A 16,036-nucleotide genomic window follows, 5' to 3' on the forward strand; every position below is an offset into this window, starting at 1 on the left:
GCATAAAACTTTTGGCATCTGAGTGATTCAGGGATCATGACACCAGACCAGAGGGACTTTACTGAGTGGTGATCTCCTGCTTAAATAAAGAGCAATGTAAGCAACAGTGTGTTTTCTGTGTCTTAACGTAGTATCAAGGGTCTCTGCAGCAAGGGCCCAAAGACGATGGGTGGAATAAAAGCTTATCCAGTGTAGCTGGTGACCAGCTTCATGTCATGGCACTGTTCCATCTTTTGCCATCTCAACTGTTCCACCTTCTTCTCTTCACGGGTAGACACGGTGGACGTGGATGCAAGACAGCAGTCATCAGGCAGATGTGAATATGTAGCCAGTGGCTTACTGGCTACATATTAAGAGAAGGCCTTGCTTAGTCCAGGAGAGTGGGCATTTTTCAGGCTGTCAGCCAGATGGATGCTGAGGAGGAAACCCAGTCCACTGACCTAATAGCTATTGCCCATGTACCCTATAGATATTGACCAGAGGATACAGAATTTATTTGAGTTTCACCATTCCAACACAGAATAATCTGTGTGCAGACTTGGGCTAATAGGATGACTTCCACAAAACAAATCAGACAAGTAGAGGTCCAGAGGAAAATCTATTATTATTACTGTCAATAACAGTCATTTTAGTATACACTACCCTTTAATCTGCAGTCCCTGGAAGACAGTAATCATAGACCCCTATCTGAACTGGAAGGAGGTGATCTTTTGACATAATTGTTTGTGTGTTGAACTGATTTTAATGAGTACTTTTTAAGGCAGGAGTCTTGAAAGCAATCCATTCTAGAGGCAAACATAATGTAGAATTTTTTTATTTTTGTACAGGTTGAGAGAAAAATGTTAAAAAGGTAAACTTCTATGTTTGGGGGATATAGAAGTTTTAGGTTGATGAAAGATAGACTTTTATTTTTTTTGCCCAGAAAGTAGCATTTCATTTCTTTTGCATAAAAAAAAATAGTCTGAGAATATGCAAACAGTACATGTCAACACGGATTAAATTCTGAAACCATGGATGCACACTTCACATTCATGGAGTCATCTAACACTAGCACCAGCAAGTGGTCTTGACATGGTCCTGGACACATTCTGTGTCACTGAATCTAAGCAGGCAGATGGGCCTGCCTGGAAAATAAATAGAAGGAAGAAAGGATGGGAAAGGAGGGAGGGAGGGAAGGAAAGTCATTTCTGAATGCGTTCCCAAGATGGTAATAACTGGCACCAGTCTATGTTGGTGGCCTTAATGGAAGCCTGTAGAGAATCTTCAGCCTGGGAGACTGAGCAGCCACGGACGTTTGATCATGTTTTCTGGTTAATGCCAAATCTCTGACATGAAGACCTGGTTATCTTTCACTTCTATGGAAGTGAGCCTGGAATGGAGTGTTGCAGCCAGGGGAGGATTACATCCCCTTTCAAAAGCAAACCGTGTGAGGGTTGTGGGATAGAGAATGCAGTTCCAACTATTTATGAGTAAATTCTCTCTTAGGATGAGCCACATGGGAGATAAACTGGGGGAAGGGAAACTAAAAACTTAGATTTTAGAGGAACATCACTTTCCTCTGGTTACAGAGGATTGAGACAATGTTTATTAAGATGGTCTATCACAAATTTGGATACCAGGCATAGTGGAGATAGGAAAAGTCATGCAGGGTAGGACGCATGATCGTGCCCAGGCTGGGGCTACATTTCAGACTCCAGAGCAAGGGGTTGGCAAATGTTTCCTGTAATGGGCCAGGTAATAAATATTTTAGGTTTCATAGGCTATACCATCTCTCTTACAACTATTCAGCTCTACCATTGTGCCATGAAAGCAGCCATAGACAGTAGCAAATAGTGTATGTGGTCTTGTTTCAATAAAACTTTATTTAAAAAAACAGCAGGAGGCTGGATTTGGCCCATAGGTCACAGTCAGTTGAACCCTGGCCATGGGCAGGCAAGGGACAGAGCCTTGCGAGGGGCTTTGAATACTTGGGCTGGGCTCTGGTTTCGGTGGAGACCAGCCTGCATTTTGTCCTCTCCAGCTTGAGAGCAGGAGCTGCACCTTCTTTGTGCTTCCTGGAGATTCCTGAGGAGTTCAGGGTGTTACTATGGACTCTGGTTTATTGAATTGAGCTCTGGGTTCAGGCCTGGTGTCTCCAAACAGAAGTACCAATGGGAAGGAGGACCAGGCCCTTGGTAGAAGACGAGAGAAGCAGACATGGAAATAAAGGCAGACAACCTTTTCTTTTTTATTTCGCTTAGACAAAATGCAAAGAGTGTCTCATTAAATTAAAAAAGAAACAAAAAAGAAAATCAAATTGATTCCCCCCCACCCCTTCACTGACGGCACTCATCCTAATTAACAAAAGAAGACCAAATTGAGAACCCGGTTTCTAATGGGAAAGAAAGGTGTGCAAACGTGACTGAAGTTTTCCCCTGCCCGCAAATCGGTGTTCCTTTTAAAATCACAAATAGGCTAATTTCCACCCCCACCCTGTTTTCTTTCTTGCCTCTTGTGTGATAGAACTTCCAGTCAGAAGGTTTAATTAATCCCCCCATGCACTTTTGTAGAAAATCAGTAAAAATGCAATAGCCTGTGAAGATCATAAAACTGGACTTCTTTCCCAAAAAATCAGATGCCCAGGCGGATGGAGCTCACACTCAGACAGAAGAAAAGCAGGAGCGTCTTTGCACTGTCTGTGGTTTCAGTATTTTCTCTCTCTTTTTTTTTTTTTTTTAATATATTTTGGCAATTTTCTTTAATTATAAATATTGGAATTCCGTAAAAAAAAGGTAGCTTTGATTGAATTGTTTGAATTGTATTTACAACCGCTGTCCAGTCATGCTGTCTGTTATACCAGGGTGTAAGATTTTGCGTAGGGATTGTTGCCTTTCAAATGGCCCCGGGAGTCGAGCAGTGATTCTTGGGAGCTGCTCATTTTAGCTGCCTGTCCCAGCTCTGCCCCCTCCCGCTGAGGTAATGTGGCCACGGCCCCCGGCTGCCACGACTGTCCTTCTCTCGTGGAGGAGGCGGAGGAGGCGGCTTCCATCGGGATGGGCTCCAGGACCGTGGGGCGCTTCAGGGTCCGGCTTTTCTGAGGTTCCAAGCATGCTTGTCCTAAGCTCAGGTCCCTGCTGGTGCCTGGACCACCTCGGTTTAACAAAAAGTCCATTCTAAGGTATGGAGGCAAATGTATGAGGTCACCTAGAAGGAAAGACAGGGTAGTTAGTTGGTGTCTTCATTTGGTAAACACCGGCAGAATACCCTGTGTGCATGCGGGTGGCCATGCGGGTTTTAGAGACGAGAATGTCGCTGCACACAGGTGCTTTTCTCAAGATCCTCCATCAGCGCTCACCACAAAGACAGGTGGAATCGTCCTCCTACCTCTTCGCTGGGCACGGGAGGAGCTCATTTTCCGACAGTACTTACTTGTATTAACTTACTTGTACAGAAATGGAGGAATGGAGGTAACAGAATCCTTCAAAACACCATCGTTGAAAGAAAAACATACATCAAAGGCAACAGCGTCCACTGGTTACCAACGGTGATAGACCAAATCCCGCGTGTGATTGGAAGTGCGGGGAGAGCACAGGGTTGGAGGCGAGACCAGGGATGTCAAGGGAAGAATGATGGACAGCTGGCTCTCGTCTTGGCAATTCTATGAAACCTTGTGACCTTGGCCAGCCACTTAGTTATGGGTCTTTATGATGGCTTTGGGTGAAAGTGCCACAGCTTATGGCCTCCTTACCAGGCCCTGCCTACCTGCTAACCTCTGCGTGGCTCTTCTGTTTCAGCCATGCTGTGTATAGAGATGACAGCAGCTTAGACCGGAGTTCTAGCATTTCTACTTCCTGCTCAAGGTCACTCTGGCTTCTGTGGTGCCATGTAAACATAACCTCAGGTCTCCTTCAAGAGCATCTGCTGGCTGGGCATGGTGGCTCATGCCTGTAATCCCAGAACTTTGGGAGGCTGTGGTGGGAGGATGACCTGAGGTCAGGAGTTCAAGACCAGCCAGGCCAATGCGGCGAAACCCCGTCTCTACTAAAAAACACAAAAACTAGCCAGGCATGGTGGTGGGCGCCTGTAGTTCCAGCTACCGGGGAGGCTGAGGCAGGAGAATTGCTTGAACCCAGGATGAGGAGGTTGCAGTGAGCCAAGAGTATGGCACTGCACTCCAGCCTGGGTGACAGAGCAAGACTCAAAAACAAAACAAAACAAAAACAAACCAAACAAAAAAATCCCAAACCAAAACAAAAAAACCAAGAGCATCTGCTGCAGGCAGGGAGGTACCAGTTCTCTGGGATGCTGCAAGCCAATGACAAGCATGACAGGGCTTTCCTCATGGCCGTCCCCGCCCAGTGCGAGATCTCCCTAACAGGCATCCTTTGCTCAGGGATGCCCCATCAGCCTCACTGCAGCCTTCTCAGAGGTGCACTGCAGCCTGAGGTGCCTCCAACCAATCCCTCCTTCCCTTTCTCCTCTCACAGGTGTCAGACCTCTGTTATGGTCCCTGGACTCTCCTGGCCACCTCCTGCTTCCTCTTGCTTCGTTCTTCACAAGAATTTCCCCAATAAATTCCTTGCCTGTCTAATCTGTCTTCATAGGTGCTTCTCAGAAAACCTGAACTGCCACAGCTTCTTTCACCATCAACTACTGAAAGGTCAACTCTGACCTCTCATTGCCAAATTCTCTGGTTTCCTCTTGGTCCTCTTCCTACCTGCATTACTATAGCATTTGATGCTGTTGATATTTTTATTGCTGGCCTTCTCAGCTGCCAGGACACTGTGGTCTTCCAGATCTCTGCCTACATCTCTGGCCATCCCTTCTCACTTTCCTTGACTGGATCCTTTTCTCTGTCTTTCCTCTAAATGTTACAGAGTATTCCCAGTGGCCTGCTCTCAGCCCTCTCTCGAAAGGCTTGGCTGCTTTCCTCATCTCTTTATAAATAGCTTTCCCATCTATCTTTTCCATTTTGCTCTTTCTCCTGAGCCCTAAATGTGACTTTCAGGTGCTTTGCTAGGCATTTCCACACGAGTGTCCGTCTGGAATTCTGAATAACACAGTCTACCAATCCAGTTAATAAAGGCCAACTCCATCCCCTCCCAATCCCAAATGCTGCTCTTCTCCCGTGTGCTCTATCTTGTGTAACATTATCACCATCCTTCCATCCTTGAAACCTCAGAGGCGACACTGACACCTTTCTCTCCAGGTTAATTCTACTGGCAAAATCTCTCTTGACTCCTTATTTTTTTTTAAAAAAACAAGAGATAAAGTCTTGCTCTGTTGCCCAGACTGGAGTGCAGTGGTGCATTCATGGCTCACTGCAGCCTCAAACTGCTGGGCTCAAGCAACCCTTCCACCTCAGCCTCCAGAATAGCTAGGGCTACAGGTACACATCGCCATGCCTGGATAATTATTAATTTTTAAAATATTTTGGAGACACAAGGTCTTTCTTAGTTGCCTAGGCTGGTCTCAAACTCTTGGCCTCAAGCAATGCACCTGCCTCAATTTCTCAAAGCACTGGGATTACAGGCATGAGCCACCTGGCCTTGACTCCTTCTCATTCCCATCTTCAGGGCCCTGTTTCAAGGCTTTAAAACATCCCATCACCCCCTTGCAATGCATGAGCACAATTAGGGCCCAGTCACCAAGTCCACTTTGCCACCAACACTGCCTGGCTTGAGCTGGACTGACGCTGCGTCTGAGTTTCTGCTGTTTTGGTATAGGCAGTGTGTATTCTCCAGCCCAGTGCTTTCCACTTTTATCTTTTTGAGGTATAGGCAGACAAGGGGTATTTGTGCAGCAACACTGGGATGAGCCCAAGGAGTTGCTTCTGGCCACCTTGAGGTCTGAAGGACTCACCGTCTTGGCACACCTGTAACTCATGTCATACCAGGTGCAAAACTCTGGCTAGAGAATGGGCTGGTGGTATGTGGTCCTGGAGCGAGGGCCCAGGGAAAAGGATGTGCAGGGAGAGAGAGATGATAATGGTCTGAGCTCAGGAGAAGCTGTGGGATGTGAGAGAGGGAATTAAATTGTGATACAAAGGGGGCCCAAGGAAGGCGGCTTCAGAGTCAATGACAAGTGGGAGTGGTGAGAGAGGGGAAGGGGTTAGGGGCAACTCCTTCCCAGGCTCTAAGCTCAGGAAACTCTGTGGACAGTGAAACCACTAACTGTGAAAGGGTGTATAGGGGAAAGATTGCACTTTGATGACAAAAGATGAAAGGTTTAGTTTCAGACCTGCTGAGTTTGATGCAGCTGGGGACATTCAAGACAAGATATCTAGTAGGTATTTTTATCATAGAAACGTAGCACTAGAATGACTCATTGCTCATTTTCTGAATCTAAAGTAACCGAATATTCTCGTTTCTTTTGCTTCAAAATATTCCCTGCTTTCCTTAGGTTACTGTATGCTAACAATAGTTAATTGAGCCTTCCTCATCCAGCCCCTTTGGGCCTGTAGGCCCTGTTGGTGCAGGCTGAGGGGATCTGAGACCACCTGAGCCAAGCGAGGGCTGTCATTAGCCAGCTGCCCTGCTAGCGGGGCAACGGAAGTGATGTGTGTTTAGATAGTGCTTAAAGCCTGAACCTTAGGAAACACTTCAAGTTTACCCACAGAAAAAGAATAATCAGCATAACAGAAGGAAAGGACTATTCAAGAGTATAAGGGAACTGGCCTGTAATCTCAGCACTTTGGGAGGCCGAGGCAATGGATCACCTGAGGTCAGGTGTTCGAGACCAGCCAGGCCAACATGGTGAAACCCTGTCTCTACTAAAAATAGAAAAATCAGCTGGACGTGGTGGTACACGCATGTAATCCCAGCTACTCAGAAGGCTGAGGCAGGAGAATCGTTTGAACCCGGGCATCAGAGGTTGCTGCACCACTGCACTCTAGCCTGGGCAACAGGGATAAAACTCCATTTCAAAAAAAAAAAAAAAGAGTATAAGAGAACTAAAAATAAATATGGCCAAGTCAAGCTGTAAAAATGCATTTTATACAATGTAAATGAGCACACAAATTTTCAAAATGTTATTACCCTTCCTGAAAACCTTTTTCCCCCAACAACAGGAGTAATGACCTTATTTTTGGGAAATCCACCAAATGATTTCTTTGTCCTTGTATTATTACATTGTTGCACCCCTTGGTATGTATGATTCAAAATTCCATTTAGCTTTTTCAGGATGTCTTTATTCTATTAGGTGATGATGAGTAATTATATGATTTCATTGGGAATGGCAGCATGTAATTCACTAAATGACCCGGTGACACTGGATTGGGCTCACTGAAATTAAAGGCAATTCTAATTCAACGTTGGCTTCCTACTATCACCTGGATCCAAGGGAAGCTCAGTAATAAATACCTAGACAATAAATGGGCCATAACATTCTTTTTTTTTTTTAGATGGAGTTTTGCTCTTGTTGCCCAGGCTGGGGTGCAACGGCGCGATCTTGGTTCACTGCAACCTCCACCTCCCACCTCCCGGTTCAAGCGATTCGTCCCCCTCAGCCTCCCAAGTAGCTGGGATTACAGGCATGCACCACCACACCTGGTTAATTTTTGTATTTTTAGTAGAGATGGGGTTTCTCCATGTTGGTCAGGCTGGTCTCATATTCCTGACCTCTGGTGATCCGCCCGCCTCAGCCTCCTAAAGTGCTGGGATTACAGGTGCAAGCCACTGCACCTGGTCCATAATATTCTTATAGGAAGAAATTACATAATTTGGCATTCTTGTAAAAAGGGTTTTGGTAACTTGATGCATCTGAACTCTGGCTTATAAAAATATAATGGCATGAGGCCTACCCATTATAGACACTAATGTGGAGGGTTCAGGAATATCTTGCCATCTAGAATAGCTTTGTTCCTGAAAGATGAAATAATTTGATTTTTTAAAACTTTATGAAACTTCATGGCATTGAAAATTACTTATGTTCCTTTATGGTAGCTATTCTTCAGTCTTCTCTAACTAGGTGTTAATTATTTGCAAAAAAAAAGTGATGAAAACATTAACAGAGTTGTCATTAAGAAATAAACTGAATAATTCTTTTGAAATGAGAACATCCTTTTGTATGTGAATCAATACATCTTAATTGACCAATCTTGCAATTTGTAGTTTTATATAATCAATCTCCAGAAAGTGATGTCTTTATTCCTAAGAATCTGATAAACAAATTGTTAATTTTCTTATTTATTTTTAATTATTTTTATTAAATATTATTTTTCTCATGTTGTTCGTATATTTGAGGAAATGCAACAGACATTTACCTCCAGGGTTCTTTAAAAATATAGGTCAAGAATGCCTCATGCTGTTTCTGAGACCCGACTCAATCACGAACACTTGACATATTTGTAATGTGTTGCAACAGATTTGGGGATAAATCTCTATTCTAGTGACTCCCCACTGAATGCACAGGGCTTATTAAACCCCTACAAAGTAATAGCATCGTGGTCCCCGCTGGACTGCAGAACATTCGGGTCTTAGATCGGAAGGAAGAAACGTGTTTGAAATCAAAAGATAGGACTCATAATATCTGCATCCTGCCTGCAGGGGCTCCCACTTCAGATGTAGTGATCAAGAGGCCTCCAGTTGCTGAAATGGACAGGTGAGAAGTAAAAATCCTTCATAATGGAAACAGCTCAGTGCTTACATGCAATGCCTACATGTGTTTGTTTACTGCAGGTCTGACAAGTATCTCTGAATATCCAATATCTCTGATTGATCCAGTCTTTCAGGTAAAACTCTATGAAGTTGTGTGATTCTCTAATTAGCTCCCTTCAAAAATGTGTATTTTCTGATTAGCACCCACAGCAGCCCTTTCAACTGTGTGCATGCTGCAAATGAGTTCTCTCAATAATTCATGCACTTACAGAGAAGAGAGCACCAGAGTAGTCAGCGGTAAGCTCTGTTATTATAGGCACTTATGTCCATTAAAACCCCAGCCCATGTGCTCATCAACAAAGCCTCTGAGGATGTGGACTCTCTAATAGTCCTCCCATGTGCTTCAGATGCCTACACATACCAAGACAACTCACACAGTTATTGATCCAGAAAGAGACACGTGATGTGTGAGGCTGTGTTGACCATGGGGACATTGGCACAGCATCACCCGCCCCCAGCACCCTGCCATCTGCCTGTGTCACATGGGAGAAACTAGCCCTTGGCTTTAATTGTGGTGATGAGGAGTAGAGGCCAGGATAACATTGCCTGCATTTATCTGACAGGTCTAGATCTGAGCTCAGTTTCCTCATCCATAAAATGGGAGTAATAGCAGAATCTAGCATAGAAGGCTGTGAAGAGTAAATTAGATAACGCATGTGAACACCTTCCATGGATTAAGAAATCTGTTTCCACAGAGAGCAGGGCCTTCATGGGTGTGTTTGGCACTCCTCAGCTCACTTGCCCCATAGCTTATCAGTCAGGACCGTCTCCAGTTCTCCTATGCAGTGAAAAGTAGCAGGGATCCAGGAGACGTCTGAGGATCTTTTGTGCTTTGAACTCCAAGGTCACCATATTGGGTCACCATGCCATGGGTACTCACCTCCACTGGGTGCAAATGCCCTTGGCGTCTCTGTGTGTAAATCTATCATTGCCATAAACACTGGCAAAGGCAAATGCCCGGTCTTAGTACTTGTTTCAGTAAACCCAGCTACGACAAAATTCACTTATATTCTTGGTAATGATTTCCAAACTCTATGGCGTCACTTCCTCTGCTTTGCTTCCCTCTACCTTTCTCCACATTTCCCCCTTCCCCTTCTCCCTCCTTCTTTCCCTTCCTTTTTCTTTCTTTCTTTCCCTCATTCTCTCCACTCTTTCCTTTATTTTCCTTCTACTATGGTTTGGCCATGTCTCCACCCAAATCTCTTCTTGAATTGTAGCTCCCATAATTCCCATGTGTTGCAGGAGGGACCCAGTGGGAAGTAATTGAATCACGGCAGTGGTTTCTCCCATACTGTTCTCATGGTACTGAATGAGTCTCATAAGGTCTGATGGGTTATAAGGGGTTTTCCCTTTCACTTGGCTCTCATTTCTCTCTTGCTGCCTCTATGTAAGATGTGCCTGTCACCTTCCACCATGATTGTGAGGCTTCCCCAGCCACATGGAACTGTGAGTCCATTAAATCTCTTTTTCTTTATAAATTATCCAGTCTCAGGTAACATGAAAACTAACTTCCTTCCTTCCTTCTTTTCCTTTTTTTGTTTCCCTTGTACTAAAACTTTCATCCATGAAATCAAAGGCATAGAAAAGGGGTAAAAGCATGAAGCAGGGGAGGAACAAAGAGATAGCTGAGTGCAAAAAGACAGCCAGCAGGGCATAAACATCAAGAAAAGTGCTGTGTGTGTGTGTGTGTGTGTGTGTGTGTGTGAGAGAGAGAGAGAGAGAGAGAGAGACAGAGAAAGAGAGAGGAGAGAGATATGGGAGGGAAAATCCAACTGGAAGAGCAGCATACTGAAAGGGGAAGTTGAGGCATGGAGAAGGAAAGGACTAGTGCTGGCAGGAGGACCCGGCTCATGGTGTGACAGCAGGAGGGACTGAGCTTGAACTCACTTCCATGCCCTCTTTCTCCCCTGCTCACCTCCTTGCCCACACTGCTGGTTCCTTCCCCTTCCCAGTGAGCTAAACCCAGTTAGTGTCTCCTGCCTAACCCCAGCATGAATACAAAGGCTAACAGAGTCCTGCCTGGGCCCTTGGGACAGGGTCCCCCCTGCTGACTTCTTTGGGCTGTCATGGTGGATTTGCACACCATGAACCCACTGTGCTCTGCCTTGAGGCCAATGCCCTTCCTGTCAGAGACTCTAACTGAGGGTGAGGGATGAAGAAGGTGGAGATGGCCAAGCACAGAGAAGGGCTCTGGGAAACTGAGGGACTGAGAAGCAGAAACATATCAGGGTCAGGGGAGGCTGAGATGAATGACGCTGGGTGAGTGTGAGGGAGAATGAATGAGAGAGAGGGGTAAGAGACAGAGAGAGAGAGGGATCAGAGAGAGGGAAACACACAGAGGGAGGCAGAAAGAAAGAAATGTAGCTACACAGATCCGTAGACAGATAAAACTTAGAGGCAGAGTCACAAATAGAGAAGGGAAAAAGGGAACATGGTAACCAACTGGGACAGTGGTAAGGAGTAGTGGAGGAAGAGGACACCAGAAAGGTGGGCGCTCTGAGAATAAATGTGTGTTATCCACAATGAACGGCCCTTGTGCAGCTTTAAAGATGTGTGTACCACACAATGACCACTGGCCCATCCATCACTGGGGCACCCATTTCTCATTCTCTCCTCATCAGCCTCACCAAAACCCAGTGCAGATCACAGGCTGCACCCATCACTGCCTTTCTGGAGGGAGCCCAGGCAGCTGCTTTGACTTCCGCCTTGGGGATGAGACGCTTTACCCATTATTGCCGCATAATGCTTTATTATTTGACATCATGCGTCATTTCTCATCCTTCTGTTGCTGCCCTCTGGGGACCTTCAGTGCCATTAACGTCTCCAAAAGTCCTGATTAAATAAGTCAGCATTGATTTCTCCTTCCTTCCCTAACCACTCTGCATACAGGTATCACAAGCACCACGTTGCCTTTGGTTCTGAAATGTACAGATTTCAGGCCCCACATCTATCATCAGATACACACTCAGAGCTTGTCCCCCTCCACTCTAGTGCACTCATGGTGCAATAGAGCCATGGTTGGCCTGACTGCGTGAAAACTGCTGAACTAAACCTGCCTCCTTTTAGTTGAAACCCAGGAAAGCAAAACTTCCTGAACTTTCTCAATCTATTCGGACACACGCAAAGTTCGAATGTATTTCAGTTCTTGGAAGAAGGATGGCAAAATCAATACTGAAACAACAAGAATGAAGTGATTCACAAAATCTATAATGGATGTGCATTCCATTAATCCATCATCAAACAATGGCTCTTGCCATCTTGCAGGCACCACACTAGGGGAAAATATCTGAACACTAGATCAGAGGCTCTCCACTGAGGGCGGTTTTGTTCCCAGGGGACATGTGGCAAAATCTGGAGACATTTTGGTTGTCACAACACAGGGGAGGGTGCCACTATTGGTACCTATTGGTCAGAGGCCAGGGGTGCTGCTCAACATCCTACAATGCTCAGGACGGCCCCTGCCATGAAGAATGATCTGGCTTCAAATACTAATGGTGCTGCTGTTGAGAAACTCTGCTTTAGATGATGAGAATTCATAAGGCCAAGTGTTCCTTATTTCACTTTAATTCTACTTATAAAGCATTGAATTCAACCAGGATAAGCAGTTGTACCCCTCAGCCTCAGAATACTAGTCCACAAGGAGTGACGACCTCAGTTCTTCACGGAAGAAAACAAGAGATGGTCCAATGGAACTGTAATCAGAAGGCAAAATCCCCAGGTCCTTCTCCAGTGGCACCCGCTGAGGTGGGAGCTGGTCCAGTGGAAAGAACAGTAGTTACAGACTGCAGGGCTTGGTGTTGAAATCCTGTCTCTGCCTCTGTTTCTGCCTCCAGGTAGTTTTGTGACCCTTTTGAGCCTCAGTGCTCTCGCCTTTAGTCAAATGAATGAGGCACACTAGTTTCTAAAGGCATCTTGAAGCCTAAAAGAGCCCTTCTTGTGCTCTGAGCTGCCTCACCTCTGAAAACTGGTTATATACATCTGTACCGGGAACGTGTGGATAAGGGTGGAACAAATGAAATGCATTTCTGGGGGCCAGATATTCCAAGGCACTTTGCGGTAGCCTTCTTCCTCCTCCTCTGCAACGCTTTGTTAGTTGGAGGCTGTGAACATGCAGATGCTTTCCCAAATTTGTGGGAATGAAGGTGAATCACAGTTTTTGGGGCTTCAGTCTCCTCTGGGGACACATAAAAAGGAACTTTCATCAATTTCTAACAAGGTTTGAGGTCTGCCTGGATAGAGCTGGATATTGATGCAAAAGTAAGAAGCAAGGGATGATTTCCTTGAGTTTGAGCAATTTCAATAAAAAACACAGAGACCAGACTTGCAACAACACTACAGTGTCAAAGAGCTGGTTCCCAAAGGGGAGCATAGAGTCCACCCATACCAGAGGCAGAAGAGATCTAACACTTTTTGAGTTTAATATTAATGTTGCAGCATGGTAATGAAAACTAGTAAAATAATCTCTCTTGGTAAATGAATCTTCACTCCCAAATGGCAACCAGGAAAAACCCTAAATAAATAATGTGAGACTGATATCAGAGGCCCATGTACAGGGATTCGATTACAATTCTTGGCTTGTACTCAGGGGGCCCTCATGCAATTTTTAAGAGCTCATCGATATTGTAATCCTTCTGCTTGCTGGTGAACTTTAAAAGCTACACTGAGGTATAAAAGTAGGGCTTTGACTTTGTTGAGGCTCATGATTGTTCTCAAATAAAGTAGCTCTGAATAAAAGTGGGATTGGAAAATCTTCCCTGTCCTTTAGGCAAGCGCAGAACTTAGCAATGGTTTTGGAGCACCCACTGTGGAACGATTCATGAGATCCAAAGATGGATACAGTTCCCACATGAGAGCCACGAGGAACCACACATTGGGGACCACCTGACGCAGAACCCCGGCTGGGAGCTTGCCCTTGTTCTGCCATGAAGCTAACAGAGCTGTTTCTACAACAATGTGCACCTTCAATCATCCCACAGAAGGAGCTGAGTTAGGCTGGAAATGAGAGAATTCCAGACAGAGTGAATGTATATTTGTGGAGTTATAGGAGGCCAGAAAGTTGAAGGCTGGAGAATAGGGGTCAAGGTTGAAGGCTGGAGACCAGGGGTCAAGGTTGGAGGCTGGAGACCAGGAGTCAAGGTTGAAGGCTGGAGACCAGGGATCAAGAATGGAGGCTGGAGACCAGGGGTCAAGGTTGGATGCTGGAGACCAGGGGTCAAGGTTGGAGGCTAGAGACTAGGGATCAAGGTTGGAGGCTAGAGACCAGGGGTCAAGGCAAGGAAGACACAGCTGACCCCTCAGATGCCATGAGAGCAGCAGAAAGCCATGGAAGGAGGTTAAACAGGAGAAGGTTGACTCTTACTGGAGTTGATGGCCTGTTTCCCCTTTCTGGTTTGGGATACAGGATGCCTTAGGCCTTGGTGCCAGCAGAGTGTACAGGAGGCCACACTGGAAAACGATGGTCTTTGCTGTCTTCTTCTTACCTTTCTGTATGCCCCTGGGCCTTCATGGGGCTTTAGCTTCTCACGAGGCCTCACTGGGCTGTGTGTGTTTGTGTGTGTGTATGTGTGTGTGCGTGTGTATAGGCGGCGACTGACCATCTTCTATGAGCTGGGCTCTGTATTACTTTTTGACCTTCTCAAGATTTGCCTGTCTCATGTCTTCAGAACCCACTGCCTGCAGTCTTTGATACACACTATTCTGATAAATGAATGAGACTGTGAGGAGTGTTAATTTAAGATATTAACCCTTTTATGCCTTAGGGTAATACCCAGTGTCTTTTTACTCAGGAGATATTCAATCAGTAGGTGTCCAATACACGAGTGTCGCATATTTGTGTTTTAACTGGGTCTGAGATGCCATGAATGTTCAGTTAGCCTGGGCAGCCTTCTCTCTTGTTGTCTGCAGCGCTGGAATCTGGGAGCTTCCTTCTGGTCACTCAGCAGGGACAACGAGGCCTCTACCCCCACATCACTGTTCTCTCAGGTACACTCCTCCCCCATCACTTTCTACCTCTCGAGGAACTGGCGCAGCCCAGGATTAGAACTGAACCCCAATAAGCTACCCAAGAAAAACAGTGAGGCTTTTAAGGGGCTCAGAAGTCAGAGAAAAGGCAATCAGAACACAGCGAATGCATATTCTGGAACAAGAGGACACAGACACCAGCCCAGCACCCGCAGCAAATACAATGAACCAGCCAGACCACCGGACAAGATCAGAGGTACAGGGGACGGCCTCTTGAACACAGTGGCAGGAGGCTGGGTGCGGGGTGCTGGCTACAAAAGACCCAATGGACATATGTGCTAAGCTTTTATTTCAGGCAGTGGGCTTAGAGTTCTAAGCTTGGGAACCCCTCAGAGCAGGTGCTACTATTACCTTCTGAGTCTGAGGGGGAGCTATTAAGAAGACACTGAAATTCTATAAGAGCCCTTAAGAAGCTAAAATTGCAAATACTCCTCAGAGAGACCTGGTTTTCCAGCAGAAATCAGGATTAGCACATGCCAATATTTAGGTCGACATAGAGTGGGCGTGAACGCAGTATGTGGAGGCTTGGTTGGATGGCCCCAGGGTTCTTTTAACCTAAAATTCTATGGGAGTGTTTGAAAGGTCATGTATGTTTGGCAGTTCAGAGGGAACTCTTGATCCCTGTTGTGTACACTAAGCTCATTCCTTTCTCCTGGCCTTTATCTTTGCTCAGCTCTCTGGACCACCAGAAGGATCTTTGCAGGGCTCTTTCCATCCCATCATTTACATCTCATTGCCTCAGAGGTCTTTCTGGGCCATTCTTTCCAAAATACTCCTCTCCCACGTTTTATCCCCTTCCTGAATTTGCGTCTCTGCCCAGCACTCACCATGGTCGGGAACAATACTATTTGTTTACTTGATCAGTGTCCGTCTCCCTTCCAGGAACAGAAGCTTCTTCAATGTGGATCTCTGTGGGTCTTGTCTATCACTGCATCCTCAGTTCCCGAAACAGGACCAGTCATTTAGTGTCCACTCAACACATGCATGGCAAAGAAACACAGGGAAGCAGGGAGGCGGAGAGGGAGGGAGCAAGCCTTCCTCTAGAAAACCCAGAGCAGTGCAGTGAGAATATGTGTGTGTGTGTGTATCCATGCATACGAGCATGTGCTTATGTGCCCACATATATGTGCATGTGTGTGAACATATATGTGTGTCCATGCATATGTGCATGTGTGTGCACAAGTACCTACGCATGTGTGCTTGTGTGTAAATGTGTATGTGTGCATGCCTGTGTGTGCCCATGCACACACACGTAGGCATCAAAGAGATTTTCATTTGAAAGGAGACCTTTACTATAATATTTATGATAAACATTTCAAAATTGAGTTTTAGTGATGTGCAAAACAGGAGGAAGATGCCGGTGCCGAGGCTTGGCACCC

General features: G+C 45.7%; 1 protein-coding gene across 1 annotated transcript in view; it reads right to left on the minus strand.

Annotated features, from left to right (window-relative positions):
* Positions 1-2,677: 2,677 nt before the first annotated feature.
* The window catches only part of DSCAM (Down syndrome cell adhesion molecule), a 909,566-nt gene continuing 896,207 nt past the window's right edge, over positions 2,678-16,036 (minus strand). Inside the window, exon 35 of the mRNA XM_011984189.1 lies at positions 2,678-3,129. Within this exon, the coding sequence (XP_011839579.1) occupies positions 2,831-3,129 (299 nt within the window). The 3' untranslated portion in view covers positions 2,678-2,830. The remainder of the gene's footprint in view (positions 3,130-16,036) is intronic.

Source organism: Mandrillus leucophaeus, unplaced genomic scaffold, assembly GCF_000951045.1.
Source record: "Mandrillus leucophaeus isolate KB7577 unplaced genomic scaffold, Mleu.le_1.0 Scaffold262, whole genome shotgun sequence".
NCBI classification, from domain to species: domain Eukaryota; kingdom Metazoa; phylum Chordata; class Mammalia; order Primates; family Cercopithecidae; genus Mandrillus; species Mandrillus leucophaeus.